The 22,478-nt window shown below is 51.2% G+C and overlaps 1 protein-coding gene and 1 long non-coding RNA gene across 4 annotated transcripts; one reads left to right on the forward strand and one right to left on the reverse strand.

Annotated features, from left to right (window-relative positions):
* Nucleotides 1-1,642: 1,642 nt before the first annotated feature.
* On the forward strand, nt 1,643-4,843 carry LOC116797115. Its single transcript, XR_004360575.1, has 3 exons — nt 1,643-1,955; nt 2,307-2,408; nt 4,114-4,843. It is a non-coding gene; the product is annotated as an uncharacterized LOC116797115 (long non-coding RNA).
* Nucleotides 4,844-6,329: 1,486 nt separating this feature from the next.
* Nucleotides 6,330-20,633, reverse strand: TMEM268 (transmembrane protein 268). Of its 3 annotated transcripts, XM_032708529.1 has the most exons (10): nt 20,416-20,633; nt 20,178-20,283; nt 17,651-17,952; nt 15,630-15,739; nt 14,982-15,089; nt 13,586-13,735; nt 12,217-12,327; nt 10,580-10,660; nt 7,441-7,629; nt 6,330-6,655 (listed from the first exon to the last, which is right to left on the reverse strand). In XM_032708529.1, the coding sequence occupies exons 3-10, from the start codon at nt 17,748-17,750 to the stop codon at nt 6,476-6,478; spliced, it is 1,029 nt and encodes a 342-aa protein (XP_032564420.1). In that variant the 5' UTR covers nt 17,751-17,952; nt 20,178-20,283; nt 20,416-20,633; the 3' UTR covers nt 6,330-6,475. The 3 variants fall into 3 exon arrangements, with proteins under 3 accessions (XP_032564420.1, XP_032564418.1, XP_032564421.1); XM_032708527.1 differs by lacking the exons at nt 20,178-20,283; nt 20,416-20,633 and adding an exon at nt 19,772-19,988; XM_032708530.1 differs by lacking the exons at nt 14,982-15,089; nt 20,178-20,283; nt 20,416-20,633 and adding an exon at nt 19,772-19,988.
* Between the last annotated feature and the right edge of the window lie 1,845 nt (nt 20,634-22,478).

The following is a 22,478-nucleotide window of genomic DNA, read 5'->3' on the forward strand; positions in this document are numbered from 1 at the left end:
CAGGGGGGGTTGGAGGTTGAGAGGTTCAGGAGGGAGGTCTGGAGGGTGTTCCTCAGGGATTGGGGGTTTTCTCTTGATTATTTTTTTTTTTTAACACCTACAGATCTTGCATCACAAGCTCCTGCAGGCTTCAGTGGAGGCCACATGTAGAGTGCTGTGTTCTGGGCTCCTCAAGAGAGACATGGAGCTCCTGGAGTGGGTCCAACAGAGGCTACAAAGATGCTGAAGGGATGGAGCATCTCCCTGACCAGGAAAGGCTGAGGGAGCTGAGGCTGTTTCAGCCTCAAGAAAAGACATTGAGAAGGGACCTCCTCAATATCTGGCAGGGTCTGCAGGGAGGGAGCAGAGGATGGACCAGGCTCTGCTCAGGGAGCCCAGCAATGGGACAGGAGGAACAGGCAGGAACTGATGCCCAGGAAGTTCCACCTGGACAGGAGGAAGAACTTCTTTGCTGGGCAGTGGCTGAACAGAGACCAGAGATGAGGTGGAGTCTCCCTCACTGCAGATATCCCAGACCCATCTGGCCACAGTCCTGTGCCATGTGCTCTGGGATGGCCCTGCTGGAGCAGGGAGGTGGCACCAGATGACCCTCTGTGGTCCCTTCCACCTGAGCCCTTCTGTGATCTGAGGGTGTGACAGGGAGTCCTCGATGGTTTAGGGCAGAGACTGCTCTTCATGGCCACTCAAGCTTTTGCCTGTCACTGGCACCACACAGCAGCAGCACAGGCCACCAGCTGAGCTGAAGGTTTCTATGCTGTATTTTATAGTTTTCAGCCTATCAGGGCTTACTCAGACCTTCCACCATGGAGGACCAAGACAGAGTGGGTGGTGAGACATCAGCTCCTCCCTCTCACACACTGATCTCACAGACTGTGCTGCAGCAGCCTGGGCTGTGCAGCCCTGGCAGAGACTATCCCTGCCCTCCATCAGCCACATCTCTGACCAGCCTCACACAATCCCAAGGCAAGGCCATGGAAAACAAAGTCTGACCCGCCTGGATCAGCGAGTCCTTGGTTTGGAGATGGGAAACACATTGCCTTGATCAAAGGGCAAAGCAGAAGCTTTCAGAGCTCACCTGGCTGAGATTAAGGAGCACAGACAAGCACAAACAGCAGCAAGGTCTGGAAAATGTACAAAACCTGCATTGCTTCAGTAACTGGTTGCACTGAGGACTAAAATCCATCAGTGCTCTGAAGGTGAGATCCCAAAGGATCATGGAGAAAGCAAAGCCTCTGCCTGCATCTTGTCTGCTGGGGATGTCACCCTTTCCTCCCCCCTCAGTCACTGGGACATGGTTAAAAAGGTGCAAAGGTCTGGATGGGGGATGGAAGGATTGTGCGGGGTATCCTTGCCCACAGCACAGCTGATCTTTAAGGTCCCTTCCAACCCAAACCATCCTGTGATTCTAAGATATCCATGTCCCTGCAGCACCCAGACGACAGCAGGAAGGGAGAAGAAACATCCCACTCTTCTCCCCTGCCTTGCACAAGCACAGTGCCCGCCGCAGTGATCCCACCCAGCTCAGCTGATGAGCTCCCGCGTCTCAAACCCAGATCCTCCAGCAGCCACAAGGCACCAGCAGCAGCTCCTCCAGCCACGGCCAGGCCACTTTTCCCTTTCCTTTCCCTTTCCCCTCCACCACGGCCGGCTCAAACCTCGGAGCCAACACTCGGAGCACTTTCTCCTTTCCGGGAGGAGCAGGGATCGCGTTCCTGGGCGGGGAGCCCGGGGGCAGCGCCAGGCTGAGCCACCGCCCCGCCCGTGCCCGGGCGCTCCGGGAGCAGCATCCTCGTGGGAAGGAGGGTGGGAAGGAGGGAGGGAGCGAAGGAGGGAGCCGGGCTTGGTGAGTCAACGCTGCAGAGCTGCTGCGAGAGGAGCGGGAGGCAGAGCCAGGCCGGCTGGGAAGGGCAGATCTGCTGAGCCCGCGACTAAAATGGTTTGAGTAATTATCGACGGTAAGGAAAGCTCTGGTTGGAGGCGAGGGAGCTCAGAGGGGTTCCCGCAGGGTAAACACTCCGCGTGTTTTATGGCTTTGGCTCGTGGGGGGAGAAAGGTTGGAGTAGCTGGAAACACAGCCAGGGCTCCAGACACACTAACAACTCCCTTTTAACCTGTTAAACCCAGTCCTTCCATTCCCTCTGCTGCTTTTGGCCACAACCTGCCGCGGGTCCCGCAAGCCCCGCCACGATCCCCTTCTATGTGGACCTCCAGCTCAGCGAGAGGTCCCGCTCTGGGCTCGCTGGGGAGGGTGTTTTGGGGTTGTTTCAGGTTCCTGCAGTGAGCAGGGGTCTCCCCTTTCCCCCCAGCCTGCCGCTATGTGGCCAGGAAGATGAGGACCCTGTGGAGCCGGGAGCACCGGGAGCCACCGTCCTGCCCGGCACAGGCAGAGCCCCGCGGCCACCGACAGAGTGAGTCCGGACCCCGGGGGGACAGGGACACCCACACACCCGGGATGGAGGGGCCAGGGCTCCCCTGGGCTCCCAGGGCACCTCCACACCTCCCTGCCCCCTCCCTCCGTGTGCTCCGGTGACCAGAGTCTTCCTCAGAGCCCGGCGCTTGGGCTGAGGAGGAACAGGTGGAAGTTACAAAAGTTTCTTTCCTCTGTCTTTCCTCGCTGGGTTTTGTTGTTAAACGTCCTGGTTCCATCCCAGCCCCTGGCAGGGGGGATGAGCAAATAACAGCCTTTGGAAGAGGGGACAAACACGCTCTGGGGGGGGGAAAGCAGAGGGGCAAGAGGATGGCACCTGCTCCCCCAGGGCTGTGTGTCCCTGGGACAGTCTTTGTCGTTTCATGCACCCTGTTAAATACCAAAATACATCTCCGTACCCCCACAGGCAGGAAGAGATCCCTGGTCTTGCTTCCCAATCTTCCCCAGCCCCTTCCTGGCTCGTTTAAACCACACTTTGTAGATCACTCGTGCAAAACCCCTAGAGCAGCTGGTCCCAGTTTGGCACAGAGGGTACAGCAAGGGCCATCCTGGCTCCTCACCCATCCCAGTCAAGGCAAGGAAGGTTCACCCAGAGCTGCTCCTACATCACCTTGCTCAGGTGTTAAACCTCACTGTCAAAGTAAACTCAGTTTTGAACAGCAGACAGAGGAATCTCAGCACAGCAGAGATCTGCCCAGCAAATACCAGTTGTACTGGTCTGGCTGAGTCACTCCTGGTTGCTCCTGTGCAAACATGCCCAGAGCTGCACCCAGGCAGGGGCACATTCCCAGGCAGCTGCCACAGTGGTCAGCTCATGCCTGGGATCTCCTGCCTCTGCCAGGAGCTGCCACTGGAGACTCCAGGGAAGATGTAGGGCTGAGCCATTCCCTTCCTGCTGCTCCCATGTGCTGTGGGGAGGGGAAGGAAAGCAAACTACGTGCTCAGAGAATCCTATAAAGTCTCTAGAATATCACCTGTTCCCTAAAATAGCAGCTAGATCTTTAATGGGGAAGGGAAAGGGAGTGTCTCCCTTCACTAATGCCTTAATTAAGTGCATACGAAGGAAAAACAGAGTCAGGATTTAGCAGAGGCTCCAGCTGGGAAGCTCAGGGCAGGCACTTGAGTGTATCAGTGAGAGAAATCAAACTCCTCCTCTGAGCAAAGAGGTTCAGCACCTCACTGCAGTTAATTGCTGGGTGTTTAATTGCAGTCAGGGGAGATGCCAGGCTGGCACGAGCAGAGGGTCTGGCCCTGTGCAGGTTGGGCACAGCAGCCCCTCAGATCTGTGGCTGCAGGAGCTGTGCCAGTGCAATGGGGAGGCTGCACATCCCTCTATCCCACAGCATTCCCCAGCCAGGAGCTCTGTGTGCCCCAGGGAGAGCTGGCCCAGCACAGGGTGCCAGGAGCACGTGGCTCAGCAGAGGAATGGTCTGGCTGGGAAATGTGGATGACCCAGAGGCACTGGTGGGGTCACAACTTGGAAGTTGTGGCTCTTTATCCCCTCCTCACAGCAAGGTGGGCTCTCCATGTCACAAACGCAGCCTGACTCCTCACACCTACTGCTATTTATAGTTTTTGGAGCACCTTCCCTGTTCACATCCCAGCCTTGTCCCTTCAAATCCTTTCCCTTTCCCCTTGGCTAATCCCAAATCCACCTCTTTTCTCCTCTTGTTGTGCATTTGCAGATGTAAAGGGTGAGGTATCAGCACCCCCTGAAGCAACAGCCTCCCCTCCCAGGAACATCAAACCCATCCAGTGCAGGTCCCGACAGTAAAAGCCCTCAAGGTCCTCCCATGAAGGCCACAAGATTTCTTCCCACTGATTTCTCCAGGGAATCCATTTGCTGGGAATCTTACAGCACAGGGATTGGAAAATATCAGCAAATCCCTCCTGTATCTGCTCTCAACACAGAAGCACAACGATAGAAAACATCTTAATTGGTCTCCTGCTACCAGAATTTTCCAGCTGGTAGACAAAAAAAGAAGATTCCCAATATGTATCAGATGCTCCTGGCACTTCTGGGCCATGGAATACCAGAGGAAGAGCTCGAGCCATTGCATCCCAGCAGCGAATTGGAATTTTTATCCTGTGAAACCAATTTGTGCTCCTGATGATATTGGTACAAAATCAGTTTCCATGAAGGTCAAATCAGTCCCTGAGCTGGAGTGAGGAATCTGGGAGCTCAGGGCTGTGGAAATCCCAGGATGTTTTGTACAACTCCTTCTCCCATGCCCAGTCTGAACGGGCAACCAGCTCCCCCAGAGCAGAGGCTGCAGGAGCACAGCAGGACCCCCCCAACCCCTGCAGTGTCACAGAGCAATGACAGCAGAATCACAAACCCCACACTCGTGGAGGAGACTCTGCCCGACCCCCTCCTGTGACAGCTGAGCCAGAAGTAAAGTTGGATCAAAAGCAGCTGGCTGGGAGAGTGGTGGGTTTTGTCCTGGAATGGGTTTGCTGTCCTTGTGGTGCTGGGACTCAGTGCTGAGGGTCCTCTGGCTGCTCATGTAGGCAGAGGTGGCTCCTGCCTCACCATTGCTTGTGATAAAAATAAGAAGAGAGGGAGCAGAGTCATCCTGCACCCCTGGGAAGAGCTGAGTGAGAGCTCCCAAAGCTCCAGGGCTCGGCCTCGTGCTGCCCTCGGCGCTGGTTTGGCCTTTGCTGGTACAATTTGGTGGCAGGAGGGGATGTACACAAATTACTGACCTTAATTTTAAAACCCTCCTGGCTTTGTGTGGGCCATGCTGGGCTTTGTGAAGGTGGGAGAGGCACAAACCCTGCCCTGGGGGTTGTGGGGCTCTGCAGGGGATGGGGGGGAAGGAGGGAGGGTAGGCTGGAAGGTGGAGAACAGCCACAGCAAGGCTGGAAAATGCACACCTTGGGCTCTTTATTCTGACATTGCCACTCCCTGGGACAGGTGTCACCACCAAACTGGGGGTTAGGTGGTCACAGCAGTGCAAGGAGCCACCTGAATGTCATGGAAGGGCCTGGCTGTGGGACAGGAGGACAACAGCACCACCTGAGCACAAAACTCACAGTGCTTCCTTTGCCATTCCCTCATGGATCCCATGGACACACTGAGGTCTCCTGCTCTCCACTGGCTCCTCTCATGTGTTGTGTGCAAATGGAGAGCGTGGAGAGAGGAGGAAAGGAAAAAACAAAGGAAATCAGCCTGCAAATGGAGCAGAAAAGGGAGCCTGACAAGAGCAGTGCCCCAGGATGCCCTACCCAGTGCCCTCTCCAAGGCTTGACCCCAAGGATCACCCAGGGCTCTGCCAGTCTGCTGGAAGGTGTCCCTGCCCATGGCAGGGGGTTGGAATGAGCTGAGCTTTAAGGTCCCTTCCAACCCAAACCATTCTGTGTTTCTATGAGATGTGACTCTTGGGGATGGGCCTGTGCAGAGCCAGGACTTGGACTCGATGATCCTTGTGGGTCCCTTCCAGCTCTGTGATTCGTGATTCCACGATTCCATGCCCATCACCTCCCTCCCAGGGGAGGCAGCAGAAGCAGCAGGTACTGAGCACTGTCCCCACCTTGTTCCTGAGTGGAAAGTGTGCTGAGTCATCAGCTGGGACAGTGCCCACATGTCACAGGGCAGAGACGCTGTCCCTGACAACTGTGTGACACAAACACAGCCCAGAGCAGGCAGCACATTTCCAACACCTCCAGGCAGCGTTTCCCTGTCTTCCTTGTACTGCGAACTCCCACGTGCTTCATTCCAAAGGCGTGGGATTGGCACCTGTGGGTGTTCCCTGTGACTCTCTGAGCCTCCCCAGGTAAGAGCAGTGAGAAATGTCCCACAGGAGCTCCTCCAGCCTGTGCCTGGATTGTTTCTGACCCCTGGGGCAGCTCCTTCCCCCTGAGCCAGGGGCAGGCAGGTCTCCAAGGCAAGCAGCTTTTCTGTGAGTGTCCTGCATGTTTTATTGGAGTCCTACTTCCACATGTCCATCTGGCTAAATCCAGGATGAGGGATCACAGCCCTCTCTTCTGCCCCACTGGTGTGGAGGGACAGCTTTTATTTTGGTGTTTTCCAGCCCCCTCTGGGGGTCACCTGCCCCTGAACCAGCTCTGGTGTGAGTCGAGCACGGTGGTCTGGATGAACTGGCACAGACAGGGCACGGTGCTGTGCTCCAGGTGCCCCCCTGCCACGGCCCCAGGGAGCTGCCCCGTGACCAGGAGCCGGACGTAGCACCCGCTGAAGATCACCAGGAGCTGCTGGGCCATGGCCTGGAAGGAGCAGAGAGGTGTCAGGACAGAGCATCTGGGCAGAGAGAGTGGTATTAAACACCGTTTGTTCCCTCCTTCAAGGACTGTCCTGCTCTGAGAGGAGCAGGACAGCAGCCAATGGCACATATAACTGTCCCAGATCCCCTTCTGGTCAGCACTGGCCCCACAGGGGAGGGACACAGAATGACCCATGGGTGGCCTGGGAGCTTGGGGACCTGCCCACTCTGTCACTGCCTCCTCTGGCTTTTTTTTTTTTTTTGGCCTCTAGACAGCCAGAGAGCCTCAATCTGCAGGGATGGCACCTGCACAGAATTCACTTAGTAACAGCGAGAGGAAAACTGGAAAATAAATCAAAATCATCCCTTTTGAAGCTCCTTGCTGAGCAGGAATGAGGACACATTTGTTGCTCAGCATGGCACAAGTCTTTGAAGGCACTTTCCATGGAGGGAACAGAGGCTGGGCTCGTTCATAACTCATCCCCAGCCTGGACAGGGGCACCAGGTCCCTGCACAGACCCTGGGTAGATTTGTCTTCCAAACTGGGACTCCCAGCCACCAGCAAGGAAAAGCCCAAGCCATGAATTCCTCAAGGATTAAGCACTGGCTGATTGAGCTGCTCAGCAGCAGCAGGGCTGGAGGAGGTGTGTGAGGAATTCCAGGTGCTTCTGGTGGTGAAAAAGGAGGAGTCTCCCATGGCTGGTGGGTGCTGGGATGAGGTTTGGAGCTGAGCTGCCTGGGGAGGTGATTTGGTGCCTCGGGCTGTCAGGGAGGGATGTTTCTCCTTACCTCTGGTGGGCCCTCAGGGATGAGGCAGAGCAGCTCATTGCACGTCACAGGCTTTTTATTCAGGTTCTCCCCACTGGATAAAAGAGGGGACTCTTCACGTGGAGCCTCCTCATCCTCTGTCCCCAGGTCGGGCTGAACTGCTGCCTCCATGACCACACAGAGCTTGTCCAGCCTGTGCCTCAATCCTGCCTGGAAGAGAAAGATTTCGGGTTCTCCAAAGGCAGTGGTGTCCTGAGAACAAGCTTTTAAAGGGCTTTAACAATTCCCTCCTGCATGTTTTTCACTCCTGGGATTTACCATCCCAAGCACTGTGAGGTGGGTGTCCATCCCACAACCAGGAGCTCTTGTGGCAGTGACTGTTCCCAGCACAATGGTCACGGCCTGACAGGGGGAATCTTGTCTTTAAAATCCGAGGTTTTGAAATGTAAGTCTGTAAAATCCCCTGTGTGTGGACTGGGGGGGGGGGGGGTGTCACTGTCCATCCCCCCAGGCTGCAGCTGTTGGTTCAGCAGGGGGAAGAGCAACCTGGAGATTTGGGGAAGGTTGTACCCCCTCACCTCTCATCCCACAGCCAGCAAGGGCAGTTCAGGGGATATTTATACACCCACAGAGAGACAAACATTCCCTTGGAGGCCAAGAGGACAACATTTTTATCCAATTAACCCAGTACAGCATTTCCTTCTCCCTCAGGCCATCCCATTTATTCCAGGAGGACAGCTCAAGGTGTCAGCTCTTTCAGGTTGGGACACGTGCTTCCAAAATTGGCCTTTCTTTGGTTCCTGATGACTTTCCTTCATTAAAATTGTGCAGTTAATTACCCAGACACACACATAGCAAACAAACAAATCAAAACAAGTTCCTGCTGAACTGGGCAGCAGCAGGTGCAGTTGATCCACCTCCCAGTGTGCCCAGTTCCCAGCAGGAGAAGCTCAGGAGGACACTCAAACACTTTTTTGTCCTTGCTGTGTTGGGCTGAAATGTTGTTAATCCCTTAAATATTGTCAAAATCATCTCAGGGTGATGATAAATTTTCTATTTTCATCTCTCTCTGTCACTCTCTTTCTTCCCCCCTCCTCCTTTTCCTGTTTCATTCTCTCTTTCTCTGCCTCACATTTACTGTTAAATAGCAGTAAATTACATGTTTACTCTTAAAATTATTGTTACCGTTTTAATTATCAATTGGTACTGTTATTAAATTATTATTTAATTAATAGTAATTGGCTATTAGTTATTAATTTTATTAATTTCATTACTATTATTTCATAATAAAATATTTTATTTACAAATTCAATTATTTTATTAATAAATTATTTGTTATAACAACTAATCATTATTAATTGTTTCATTTATTTAATTGATTATTCTTAGTAGTTTGTTATTCTTGGTTATTATTTAATCATTAATTAAATAATATAAATTAAATAATATAAATTAAATAATATAAATTAAATAATATTAATTAAATAATATTAATTAAATAACATTAATTAAATAATATTAATTAAATAACATTAATTAAATAATATTAATTAAAGATTTAATTAATGTTAAATATTACCATTTCTATTAAATTCAATAATTAATATTTAATTAATGTAAAATGTTAATTAATTAATTAATATGTAATTAATGTTAAATGTTAATTATTAAATTTAATGTTAATTTAAGTAATATTTAACATTAATTAAATTAATATTAAATATTAATTAAATCAAGCCTGCGCAGTGGATTTTTTAGGTGAGACACAGTGTGCGCGGAACTGAACCCACCCTTTAATCCTGAGGTTCATCTGCCAGGGCCGAGCGAGCTTGGACGGTGGCAGTGAGGTCCTCAGGACGTAGGTTTGATTAGAGTGACCTTCTCTTAGATGGACGGCCTTACAGGGCTAAGCGAGCTCCATCTGCCCGGGTTTGGGATTGGAGTTGTCCTTCTCCTAGGATGACTGCCAGGAGGCTAAAGAGCTCATCCTGCCCAAGAATGTATTAAATCTGGTCCTACGGTTTTGATCTGTCTGGCATGGGCGACCCTACTGGAGGCATGTACCATACAGTTTGCAACCATACAGGGGAACGGAGACTATGTTCCTATTAGAACACCTTGAGCAAGTCTTTCGTTTCCTGCTTTATTATCACCTACCTATAAATAAACTGGAGGAGGTACCCAGGGACAACCCTTTGTCCTGTCCACCATTTCAGGATGTAACAGAGCAAAGCAAGTATATCCAGAACATGCCGAGCCTGGGCAGTAGCCACAGGAGAACCAAAACCAGACAGACAGAACAAACAAAGCAAACATTCTGACCCCAGTACCCATCCAGGCAGGGGTGCCTTTTATTGGCTCCAGCCTGGCGGGGCCCCCCATTATTCTAAAAGAACCAACTATCCACCCTGACCTTATCCAACCCCCACTGTGTTTCCACATATCTTCAGGCACACTACTCACCTGCGACATTGCATATGGGATTGTGCCACTCTCCCTCCTGCTAGTCGGCGGACCACCATGGCCCGCTTGACACACTACGATAATCCCCCCCCCCAACCCCTCCCTCCCAACCCTGGAACGCCAAACCTCTGTGTGCTCTGCATCTTCCTTCTCCTCTTTCATGGAGGTGTAGTACCTGCCGGCAAGGCTCCCCCTGTTTCTCCTCTCTCATGCAACGGTTGTGGCCAAGGGCTCAACCGCGCGCGCGGAGCGCTCGCGGCGCGGGGACATGCCCAAGCCGCCGCAGGAACGGCCCCCGGCCGCAGAGGGTCCCGGCCAGGAGGTTAGAGGCTCGGGAGCCCTCTCCCAGCAGGTATATTAATTAAATAATTAATGATTTAAATAATTAAATCATTAATTAAATAATATTAAATCAATTGGTACTGTTAAATTATTAACTGTTAAATTATTCACCTTTGCTGTTAAATAAAATCCATACTCCTGCCTTTGGCAGCTGGTCTTCTTTGCACCTTAATTTGGGTAGAGGCATTTCTAATAATTTTAATAACCTGATCAAAACACTTCTCTACCCCCATCCTACCAAGCCTGGGGCTCAGGGTTGGACCTGCAGCTGTGCCCAGGCTGTGCCCACCCCCCTTACCTGTGCCCACCCCCCTTACCTGTGCCCACCCCCCTTACCTGTGCCCACCTCCCTTACCTGTGCAGTGCTCTGCAGGTGGGTGAGGTGGGAGGACAGGGCCTGCAGGCAGCGCTCGGGGCTGAAGTGCACAAACCACAGCTGGAAGGGGCAGGTTAAGGGGGGAATGTTTCCATATCCCCCCTCCCAGCTCCGTGGGGACGGGAGGGCAGATCTCACAGGGAGCAGAGCCTGTGGGATGCTCAGGATACAGCCAGGACCCAAAAAATGCATCACGGGGCTCGTTTTAAGCCACGAGGGTCTAGTGCCATTTAGGGCTGTTTTTAAGCCATGTCTGGTCTAAGACAAAACTTCAAGGTAATGGGGACAAGAAGAGGGGTGGCAGAGAAAGGGGACATTACCCCAGTCCAGTCCTCCTCCCTCCCCTCCTGCAGCCTGGGGTGGGGGCACAACAGGGATAACCCAGGGTCACTGCCCATCACTCATCTCAGTGGCCCTATATCCAAATAAACTGGTGGGGCACAGTGACTTAGCTCCCCTAAACCCTAACCCCCTTCCTGCTTCCTTGGCTTTGTTTCTCTTTCTATTTCTGTATTCTAAATGTACTTTATATTTATATTATTCACATTATATTTATATTATTTATATCCCATTTATATTTGTGTTTACATCCAACAACTGATAATATTTCCCCTTTATCTGTTGCAAAATTTACCCTACTTGGTGCTGGTCTGCAGGACAGAGACACTGCTGGGAAGAGTCTTCCTAGAGCAATGTGATGGGGATGCAAGTCCTGCCAGCTCTGAGGCAGCCAAAGGTCTGCCCTTGGACATCTCCTCAACCTGCCACCATCTAGGGGATCCAGGAACAGCAGAAAAGCCAGAGGGTTAAAATAGATCTGACATTGAGCAGACAGAGCAATTGTAAATTATTTGCTGCTCTCAGGCAGTTCTGGGACACAAAAAGGTGAAGGCTCCTTGGATTAGCCCTCACTTACTGAGGTGTAGAACTATCCTGGTGTGAATAAATGTGTAATTCAAGTTTGGAAGTGTTTCCTCCTCATGCTGCAGGACTTTGTCCCTGCCAGCCCTCCTGCACAATTCCCTGCTCCCTTCCCTGCCCCTATGCTCCACCCTGGCTTCCCTCACCATTTCTATCTCTTACCTCTTTAAACATCTCTCCCTCACCTTCCTCTTACACCTTAATGGGATCTTAAAATTCTCTTGATTCCCCTAAATCTTTGTCTAGTTCAGAAAAGGTATCTCTGAACCCAGGGATGGGGACTCTGGTTTTCTCCATGTTGGATTTCTGGGGGGACACTCTGGTTTTCTCTGTGCTGGTTATTTTGGGATATTTTGGGTTGGTTTTTGTTTTTGTTTTTTTTTTCCTTTTTTACCATAAGCACATTGCTGTCACTCTGCTTATAGTGAGAATCATCACTGTCCCTTAAGTATAACACACTTCCAGGAATAATTGTCTGCCCTAAGGAATCTCATTTCAATCCTTTACACTCATTATTTCCAACTGACTTTGGGCATAACTCAATCACCACTTACAGGAGAAATAAAAATACCCAGTTCCTCAGGCCATGCAATGAAAAAACCATCCTAGAAATCCCACCCTCTGGATCATAACGTCACTAAATACCTCCACATCATCCCAGGAGGGATATGAACAATTCCCTACACAAAGGATACTTGTAGGATGTTGTGTGGCCCCTCCAGGACATCTGTAATCCCCAGAATTAAACTGTGCTTGATAAAGATTTCATTGACAGCTGCCAGCCTCACATCTGTGTTCACGTTTATCTGTGAGAGAATGAAAGAAAAAAATAACATCTCTGAGAAAGAAAAGTTGGGTCAAGCTACAAACTGCAGCTGGATAATCCCAAATGCTGGGTTTCTGACAGGAAAACAGTGACATGAGCAGAGTGTGGGCAGGGCAGGGTGTCACCAGCCATCAGGACTGGCCTCTTCACCAGCAGCAGCCAGAAATCCCACTGAGGTTTATTTCTGTCATAGACAAAACCTCTGAAGCTGAATTCACTTCCAGTGTCATGTTCTCTCCCTTCCATCCCCCAGCAGCCCCTGAGGGAAGGACTCATTTCCTGAAGCTCTGTGCACCCCCACAGTCACCAGGTTTCCTCTTGGAGGACTCATTTGCTCCAAAATCCATTTCAAAAGCCCGCTCTGGACTTTGAATGAAGCCTTTGCAATATTATTCTTCAATAATATTGAAGGCTGTGGGTGCTTTCTCTCACACCAACATCACCTCCCTGCTTCCTTCTGCTGCCCAATCTACTTTGGGTTTATCATTTTATTGCAACTTCTGTTGTTCTGTTGCAAGGCAGCTGCTGTGGGACCTCGACCCCAGAGCAGGAATAAACAATTCCATTAATTCCAGAGGCAGCAGAGGCTACCAGGACTGTCCACAGCTGCTGGTGAGCCCCTGTGCCTTCCCACCAGGTGTGGGAGCAGAAACTGTGCTTTGCAAGGGTTTGTCTCCAGGGTGACCTTGTGGCAGCCTCTCAGTACCTGAAGGGGCTCCAAGAGAGCTGGAGAGGGAATTTGTCACAAAGGCATGGAGTGACAGGACAAGGAGGAATGGTATCACACAGGGAGGGCAGGGTCAGGTGGGATATTGGGGAGAAATCCTTGGCTTTGAGGGTGGGGAGGCCCTGGCACAGGTTGCCCAGAGAAGCTGTGGTTCCCCCCATCCCTGGAAGTGTCCAAGGCCAGGTTGGACAGGGCCTGGAGCAACCTGGGATGATGGAAGGTGTCCCTGGAAGGAGATGGATCTTTAAGATCCCTTCCCACCCAAAGCATTCCATGACCTCCAGCCACAGCAGGAGCTTTGAGCCAACCTGAGCAGCTCCAACATTTCAGCCACCACAACCCCTCCCTTGGCTGTATAACATCCCTCGCCTCAGCCTAATCCCTGAACGCTGTAAAAATATTCCTTCCCCCCTGGATAATTTATATTCTTAGTGTGCATCTAGGGAAGAACTCCCCTCAGGAGTCCTGCTCCTCCTGCCCCACATTCCCACACACAATTCCCTCCTCTCACCTTCCTCTGGCGCCGATCAATGACCAGTATGACCAGTACAGTGACTGCCACAGCAGCCAGGGTCACCAGCACACTGGACACCCAGTAGCGTCCAAAGGAACACAGCTGGACTGTGGAGTAAAAGTTTGTCCAGAGAGACATGTAGAAAATCTGGAAAAAAAATAATTAAATAGAGACTGGGGATAGTCACGAACCCGTGAAAGTGAGAAAAGTCACACAAAGAAGAAAACCAACAGTCCCTCTCCCTTCCCTCTCGTCAGAAATTAAGTCACACGAGATTTTTCAGAGGGTGAGAAAGGACAGAAGGGCTTTCCAATAATAAATAAGGGAAAGAAAGGACTGGAAGGACTGAGTGAGCTCTAGTTTATTGTAAAAAATCACCAGTCACCAAAGACAGAGAGTGAATTATTAATGATGATTCATACCCAGGAAGGATTTCAACTGAGTTCTTCCATTTAGAGAAGAAATGCACTCACTGAGGCATATTAGTAATAATTCTAATAGTCCTGTATTTAGAAAGGTCCTGTGTCAAGGTGGTGCAGGGATCACTCAATTACAATAAAGCTCAAACAGTGGACACTGAAACGGGATCAAGGACTCTGTTAAGGGCTGACAAACTTGGTCTTTCCATAAAGATGGGAAAAACTGAATTTCTTTACTTCAGACAGCAAGTATTTGGGCAGGAGACTGCCTGGAACCAAGTATGATGTGTGCATAGCATGTCACAGCATCAGCTTGTAATAACATAATTTATTTGCACTAAACAGGCACCAAACCCCTCGAAACACTGAGCCCCAATCCCTACAACACTATCAGAGAAAAAGTTAAAACCCAGGCCTGTTGTAGGTATCTCAGCTACCTCAGCCACGGACAACCTGTTTTGGTGGGACTGTACCAGCAAGAGGTTGGAGGAGGTGCCTTGCCCTCCACCTACAGAAATTCTGTGAGCTGGGAGATCTGCTTTTTAACTTGATTTTAAAAATCTGAAGATATTCTGGTCCCGATGCTATTTTAGACCAACAGACCAGTTAACTCTGGTTACTGAGGGGACTGCCTAGAGTTGCTCGTCTTCTTCTGGTGAGAGAGGCTCCTCCACAGACCCCACCACCTGCTGCCAGGCCAGTACTTTGTTTGCAGGGTGCTGAGGGTGTGATCAAATCCAGCTCCTTGTTTTAGTTCCTGGGTTTTTTTGCACAGCCATCATACCTGTCTTCTCCTTTCACTGATAGTGTAGGGATTGGGGCTCAGTGTTTGGAGGGGGTTGGTGCCAAAGGAACCCACTAGGATGGTGAAAACCAGTATTTCCTCCCTGCCCAACCCCTCCCTGGGCACAAGGGAACCAGGGGTAGGTGTTGGTGCCCCTCGGGCAGTGCCTGGAGATCCCCCCTGTCCTCACCACGGCGATGGCAATCTGGAATGCCCGTGAGTTGTAGAACATGTACCTCCTCACTTCAGGCTTCAGGACACCATCCTGGATCAAGTTTTTCCACTGATCCAATGGCACCTGCTCAGGGAGCAAACACAGAACTAGAGCCAGCCTCCAGTTTGGGCTCCCAGTCCCCCCAGACCCAGCCTGGGCAAACATCGTGGGGCCAGCCTGGCACTGCAACCCGAGTCTGTGTCCCCTTCCACAGAGAGCATCTCCAATCCCCCCCACGCAGCTCTCACAGACCAAAAACTTGTGTTCTTGCCCCATTTGCAGCGAGGAAAATCTGCCTGGAATATCTGCCTGGAAAGGGCAGGGAAAGGCACAGGAGGAAAAATGCCTTTTTATGAGGAGGGACAAGACAAGACAGGTTGTCCCAGGGATTCCCTGACCCATCAGAGTGACTTCCAAGCAAAATTCACTCCAACCTGTGTTCAAAGAGTTTCCTCATGGAGGTTTAATCCAAGATCACCCCAGCTGACTCGCAGCTGAAGTTGAGCTGAAACAAGCACCTCTCAAAACAAAAAAAACCCAAAGCCCTCTGTGATGTGGCTGCGAATGCAAATGATGCCAACCCAGCTGGTATTAAACTCCCACAGCATCCCCAGGGCAGCTCACCTGGACCCCCAGGGCCTTCAGCTTCTCTGCACAAAGCTCCATGTCAAAGGAGGAGGTGGAGCAGGTGTTGTCCATGCTGAGCACCAGGAGCACCTGGTCTTTGAGGGGTTCTGCAAGAGCCCAAAGGAGCCATGAGCACCCCACTGCAGGGGGAGTTTTCTCCCAGCAGCCAAGAAACACGTGGCAAAGGGAAGGCTGAGGATCTAAAACCACCCTGATGTGTTGGAAAAGAATCCAGAATCCCCCTTGGACATTTCTAAGGAGCTCTGGAAGCAGCCTAACGTAAGGAGACAACTCACAAAAAGGAAGGAGACCCTGAACACTGTTCCAGGGGTGAGCAGAGATAACAAGAGATAACATGATGCTCTGATCTTCAGCCAGATAATGTCTTGCCTCACCAATCCCTGACTGAAAGGACAATGGCCTCAGGCTGCTGGGGGTTGCTAAGGCTGATCTACCTCTTAGAAATCCCCCCTTGGCCTGCCCACCCCACCCACCACAAGCAACAGCTGGAGCAATCAAATTAAAGTGCCTTCCAGGAATCACATTGCCTGAGATGTGGCAGGGCCACCCTGGAACCTCCCCCCTGATCCTCCAGTGCCCAGTTCCCCACTCCAGCAGTGCTCCTGGGATCAGCTCAAGGCCCTCAGCTTCCCAGTGTCACCTCAGAGGTGTAAGCTAGAGATCCCAGTCACAGCCAGGAGCCTAAAAACTGTGAGGACAGCCTGTCCTAGATTTGAGGAGCAGCTTTGGAGCAGCACAGGAGAGCTGTGATCTCCAGGCATCCCATCTGCAATCCACCTAGAGCTTACACAAGCTGTGCTGTGGCAGGCTGAAGAGTTCAGGTCTGAGGAAGTGGCTTGTTCAGCTCAGATCCTGTTTCACTGAAATGTTTCCCTCAGCTTTCCTTCCCCTTTGCAGCTCCCAGGTCAGCTGGGTGTGCCCTGGGCTGCTCCTGCTGACACTTTGTGCTCTCCCAGACTGTTGTGCTGGTGGAACACCACGTGTTCACCTTTCACTTCTCCCTCATTTCCATCCTCATCATCTCCTCACTGCTCAGGAGCAGGGGATGCCACATGGAACGAGGCAATTCCGACATGGTGTGACTGCACTGAGCCAAAAGGGGAAGAGCAGGAGCAGCTGGAACCTCCAGGATCACAAGGTGCTGGTTTTTTGCTGAGCTTTATCTCCTCCTGGCACAGAGCAGTGGAGATGGTGATGATTATAAAGCAAAAATAAAGCAAATGGCCTCAGCCTTGGGCCCAGCTCTCCTGTTCTCCAGGGCTTTTAGTCTTGGACACTTCCAGGGATGGGGCAGCCACAGCTTCTCTGGGCAACCTGTGCCAGGGCCTCACCACCCTCACAGGGAAGAATTTCTCCCCAATATCCCATCTAACCCTGCCCTCTGGCAGTGGGAAGCCATTCCCTCTTGTCCTGTCACTCCAGGTCCTTGGAAACAGTCTCTCTCCATCTTTTTTTTAGGCTCCCTTCATGTCCTGGAAGGCCTCAATCAGGTCACCCCAAAGCTTCTCTTCTCCAGGCTGAACAATCCCAACTCTCCCAGCCTTTCCTCCCAGCAGAGCTGCTCCAGCCCTCTGATCATCCTGGTGCCTCCTCTGGACTCTCTCCAGCAGCTCCATGTCCTTGCTGTGCTGTTCCCCAGGGCTGGAGCAGCTCTGCAGGGGGGTCTCAGCTGAGGGGGCAGAGGGGTAGAATCCCCCCCTGCCCTGCTGCCCACACTACAGGTCAAGTTTCCCAAATTTGTCTTGGAAGGCCAGGAGAAAAGGACTTCCAGGGTCCAGATTTTCAATAGGTTGATGTCCATTCATTCCTATATATCGGTTATTCCAAAAAAGTCAGAGTGTCTCCATCCCCTTCCCAAAATGCTGAAACATCCACACTGTTCAGTCACTTTGGCAAATGAGATGCTGTTAAAGAACATCTTTGAAAAAGTTTGTCTGTGGTTATTTTAAGGGCCCTGTGCTCAGATTTGCCTCTCTCCTCATCAACGAGCCACTCACCTGTCACCCACTGCAGGGATTCTTCCTTTAAATCACTCTTACAGTAGAGGAGGGAGGACCCATTTTTCCCAGTCCTGCCAGTTTGGCTTTTCTGGGCCATGCTGGAGGTGCCTCTCCCTGAGGGATTCTCTGTTGTGGTGTGAGAAATTCAGCATTTATCTCTCTCCCTGCTGAGAAGCACCAGCTCAGCCCCCCCGGCAGCCGGCTGGGGAGCAGACTGTGAAACCCTCACTCACACTCCCACTGCTGCCTCCCTCGAGATCCTGCTTTCCACGAGCCAGGAGGCATTTTTTTTTTTAGCCCTGAAAAGAGAAAAAGAAAATCCTAAATCTTGCAGAGACAGCAAATAAGGGATAACAGCAGTGACTTTGCTCCTTGGACCCTGCACTTGGCAGGTGTTGGGCAGCCCTGAGCACAGTAAGCACAGACTCGCCTCCTGCTGCAATTACCTTTGTTTTCTGTTAATAGCTGGAAACGTTGTCCTTAAATATTCCTTAAGTTATCCTGACATCCTTAAGCATTCGTATTTTGTAAGCAATTGGTCAAGAACAGGCAGGATTTCTCCTTGTGAAGCCAGCGGGCTCTTTCGGAACCTGGAGCCGGTGAAAAGCCCGTCCCTGGCAGCGCCACACCCCGCTCACCGTGCCGGGGATAAATCCCCTCCTCAGGGAGGGAGCAGCGCAGATCAGGCAGAAAAATGCCTCTGCTGAAAGCAGGAGCTCTCACCCGGAGCAGCAAAGCCTTTGAGGGTCTCTGCTTTCCTCTCCTCTCCCCTCAGTGCCAGGAGCCGACGGGCAGGTTCTCACAGCAGGCACTGTGCCCAAGGGTTTGCCTGCTGATGTAAGTCTCTAACCCACTGCCAGGACCTGTGGGTGGCTATTAAAGCTTGGAAGACTCTGAAGTTTACTTTTCAATTATCTTCCCTCTCACGTGGCTCCGCTACATCCGCAGCAGCTCTTCAAAAACATCACCCACTTTTTAACCTCTGCGTGGAGCAGGAGCCTGTTGCTGTCTCCTGGTGTGAGGGTCCCACATGGATTCCCCCCACTCTCCTTCCAAAGAGGGTTGTTTTCTTTCTGCCTGGGGGTTGTTGCTGCAGTTCCCCCCTTGCACACAGCCAGGGTAGTCCCCGGCAAGAAAGGAGGCAGGAGAAACAACAGGAGAGGTTCTGCTGGCAGGAAAAACCCCTCAGAGGGCTGGAAACTCACCCTTAAAGGGGACAAACCACGATAAATGTTGCACAGGAGGTGTGCAGTGTGTGTGTGCACAGGGTGGGCACAGCACCTGCTCTTCAGGTGAGGAGCAATTCCCCTGAATTCTGAGCACAGCCCTCCCACGAGCACCCACGTTGTTACAGAGCACATGAACAAAAGGTGGATTGAGACGGTGAATTTTCTCCCTCCTTCTCCCCTTTTGCCATCAATCCTTTCAGGTTGGCATCAAACAAGAAGGGAAAGTGAAAATCAAGACAGAAAAGCCCAGAGAAAACAGCAGCAAAGAGTGAAAGAACAGTGGGAACTAAAGGAAAATCTAATTAGAAACTAAAGAAAAACCTACTTAAAATGAAACAACCTGTTGCTGCTGCTGGCACATTAAGTTAGAGGTGAATCAAGGCTCTGTGGCTTAGATGTCTTAGAGAATTTGGGGTCTCTGGAGGACAATCCCCAGGAGGTGAGAGTGAAGGTGCAGCAGGTCAGGGCAGCTCAGCCACTCCCAGCCCATCAGGGAGCTGCAGGAAGGAATAGCCTTCCCCAGCCAGGACAAGCTCCTTGCCCAAAGCAGCTTTGCTTTTGCCTCTTTGTGCAGCACAGACCTCATTTGGCTCTGCTGCCTTTTACTGCAGAACTGCCCATTTTGGAGGTGGAGCCCCCCTGTCCCCCCCCAATCTTCCTCTGGTGCCTCCTGTGCCAGCTGGAGGAGCAGCCTCTCATCTCCTGTACTCCCAGGCTCTGTCTCTCAACATCTCTTCCTATTCTTTATGCAATGCCAACGTCTCTCTGGTGACTTTGCCTCCTTCAGGCTGTGGACCCTCTTTTTCAGACACCTCCAAGCCCTCACTAAACAGCAGAGAAACATTCAGCCAGTCCTGCTTCATTTCCCGAGCTGCCAGCAGAGCCTTACCTGGTCCAGCTCGCTCCTGGTCCTGGGAAGGCAGCTCAGCTCCCTCCTCCTCCTCCTCCTGCCTGGCCTTTCTGTGCCATTGTCCCACTCTGCAGTGCCCAGGTGCCACCACCAAGCAGGAAGTCTCTGGTCCTGCAGCCCCAGCCTGTGCTGGGAAAGTTCCCTCTCTTCCCTGTGCCTCCCTGGCTCCCAGACTAACCAGGCACAGCTCAGCCCCTGCCTCCCTCTCCTCACCCCGAGCTGCAAGCACCAACTTGCAAAATCTCCCTTGTGCATGTGACTATTCCCCTGGGCTGCTTTCAGAAATGTGGTTTTAACCCTCTGTGGTTCCTCAAAAGTGTTCCCACACACTGAAGGCACAGCCATGGGAGCAGAAACTCCCCACCCCCCCAGGAATTATCCTCACCTTTGGCAGGGTGGGGGGCCACAGCTGGAGCTGGACTCTGAAGCCTGTGCAGTGTCACAGAAGTCTCTCCTCCTCCTCCTCCTCCTCCTTGATCAGCCAGGCAGAACTAACAAAGCACAAATCCCACAGTTGCATCAGATTAGCTGCTGTGGGAATATTAAAGCCAAACACCCCTGACAGGGCTGGAGACACCAGAAGAGGCAGATGAAGATCTCAAGGCTGACAACAGGTCACTCACATTGGGCAAAAGGTCAAGTCAAAGCCCAGAGGAACAGGGATAACACGCAGGGCAGGAACTGTAGCCCTCCTCATACCAGGAGCCTGGGCTGAGAGGGAGCAAGTTTCCTCTCCAGCAGCTCCAGGAGAAAAGCAGAAGGCTCAGGCACGTGGTCAGAGGGACCCTCCAGAGCAGCTTCAAGTGCTCGAGAAGTTGTTTCTTCCATGCAAAGAGACAATGCTGAGAGAAACCACGAAAAGGAGGCTCCTTGGCATGGGAATCGTGGTTTCAGAGCTCACCAAAAGCTGGAGGATCCATGGAGGGTTGGAACAGAGCGAATCCAGCGTCTTGAGGACTGTTAGTTTTAGTGAATGGTTGAAAAAAATAAAAAAAAAGCAGCTTCTTGCAGTGCCTGTGGACACTTCCTGGAGCAAAGGCCACCCTTCTCTTGGAGGGATGGGTTCCTGCAGCCCTGCCTGCCCCAGGCATTGCTGAGTGATGTGTTCATCTCACCACGTGGCTGCACAGGCCACAGGTATGACTCCAAAGTTCCTTACATGGGATCTTGGGAACTGGGATCTGGGAACTGGCACAGCAACACCATCCAGGTATTGAGAAAAATCAGATAAACCCTGCTGCTGTCACCAGTTCCAATCCCCACCCACAAAAAGCTTTGGGCTCTTTTGTAAATGCTCCTCATCAAAAGCTTTGGCTTTGTTTCCTCCTCTCCTCACCCACACAAAGATTCCAGCAGGGAATGATCACCCGAGTGCTTCCAAAGACCACTGTCAGCTCTGCACGGGAAAATGCCCCAGGCCAAACCCTGTGGGGGCAATAAACTTGAAAGCAACAACAATAATTACCTGTGAGGTGCCCACAAACCCTGTGGGATCTTGGCACATCAGCAGAAGCAGAAAACTCCTGCTCCTCTGTAAGTTTGGGATCACCAGACTCGCTGAGGCTCCAATCCCACACTGCTTTGGGTGGGAAGGGACCTTAAAGCTCATCTCATTCCAACCCCCAGCGACAGGCAGACAACCTTCCACTAGCCCAGGTTGTTCCAACCTGACTTTACCAAATTATTTGCTGGCTCTGGGGGAGTCCCCCCCATTTTCCCAATTCCTGCAGTGCTGTGCAGCTGGTTATGGATTGCTTGGAGCTGGTGTATCTGATTTCCCCCTCCCCAGGTTGGTGTTACACTCCTCTGCAGGGAGCCTCATGCTGTTGGTCTCAGATCATTTCTCCCACTTCTCAAGATCATTTGGAATTGGGACTCAGTTCCTCTGTACCGTTTGTATCTCTTCCCAGCTTGGTGCCTCGGACATACCTTGTACTCCCTGTTCCACATGCTGCATTAATGAATATATTACAGGGAACCTGATTCCAGGAAAAAAAAATACCTGCTGTTTGAAGTGCTTTTCCAGACTTTTCTGACCCCTCCTGCCCTCAGGGATAAACTCACCCCCCATCATGTCCTTAACATCATTTCTGAGGTGGCTCTTTGCTACCTACTGCAAGTCCTACTGCTTCAAACACAAGACATACACACTTCAGTCTGGTTTTCCCTACCCTGAGACCATATCTCCTCTATATTTACTACATGTTTTGATAAAGTGAACTCTTTTTGCAGTGTTTGGAAGGCTGATAACACAGCCCTGACTGGAATTCCTGTTTTATTGGCCACACTCTGAACACAGTCACAGTTTCTCTCTCCATCAGCCTCATTTGGGCTGTGCTCACTGCAGCCAGCACTGGTACATCTCATTTTCTTTTGATGAAACTGCATTTTCAGTGGAGAACTGTGCTGTCTTTTCCCTATTTATTTTTTTCCTAGTGAGTCCTAATTAGGAAAACAGGGTTATTGAAAGCCTTATCTTGCCCTTCCTGCACACAAAGTCCTTTCACAGGCTCTGAGTTGTTGGTTGTGTTGGTTTTTTTTTTTTCCTGAAACAGCTCAGCAAAGCTGACAGATTGACAGTCATTAAATGTAAAAATTTATTGCACAATATCCCTAAATTACAAGTTTCAAATGAGAAATGACATTTGCTTAAGGCACAAAGTGTGGTTCTCATCTTTTTTTTCCC

The sequence above is a fragment of the Chiroxiphia lanceolata genome, chromosome 21, assembly GCF_009829145.1.
Source record: "Chiroxiphia lanceolata isolate bChiLan1 chromosome 21, bChiLan1.pri, whole genome shotgun sequence".
Classification (NCBI taxonomy): Eukaryota; Metazoa; Chordata; class Aves; order Passeriformes; family Pipridae; genus Chiroxiphia; species Chiroxiphia lanceolata.

What these genes read in the sequence shown, in the direction of transcription:
- TMEM268 (XM_032708529.1), bottom strand. Translation starts at nt 17,750, where the DNA reads ATGGCCCAGAAAAGCCAAACTGGCAGGACTGGGAAAAATGGGTCCTCC. An exon ending in TGAAGGCCCTGGGGGTCCAG is followed by an intron (nt 15,090 to 15,629) that starts GTGAGCTGCCCT and finishes CTCCCTGAGCAG; the next exon opens with GTGCCATTGGATCAGTGGAA. An exon ending in GGCCACACAACATCCTACAA is followed by an intron (nt 10,661 to 12,216) that starts GTATCCTTTGTG and finishes TGCCCCTTCCAG; the next exon opens with CTGTGGTTTGTGCACTTCAG.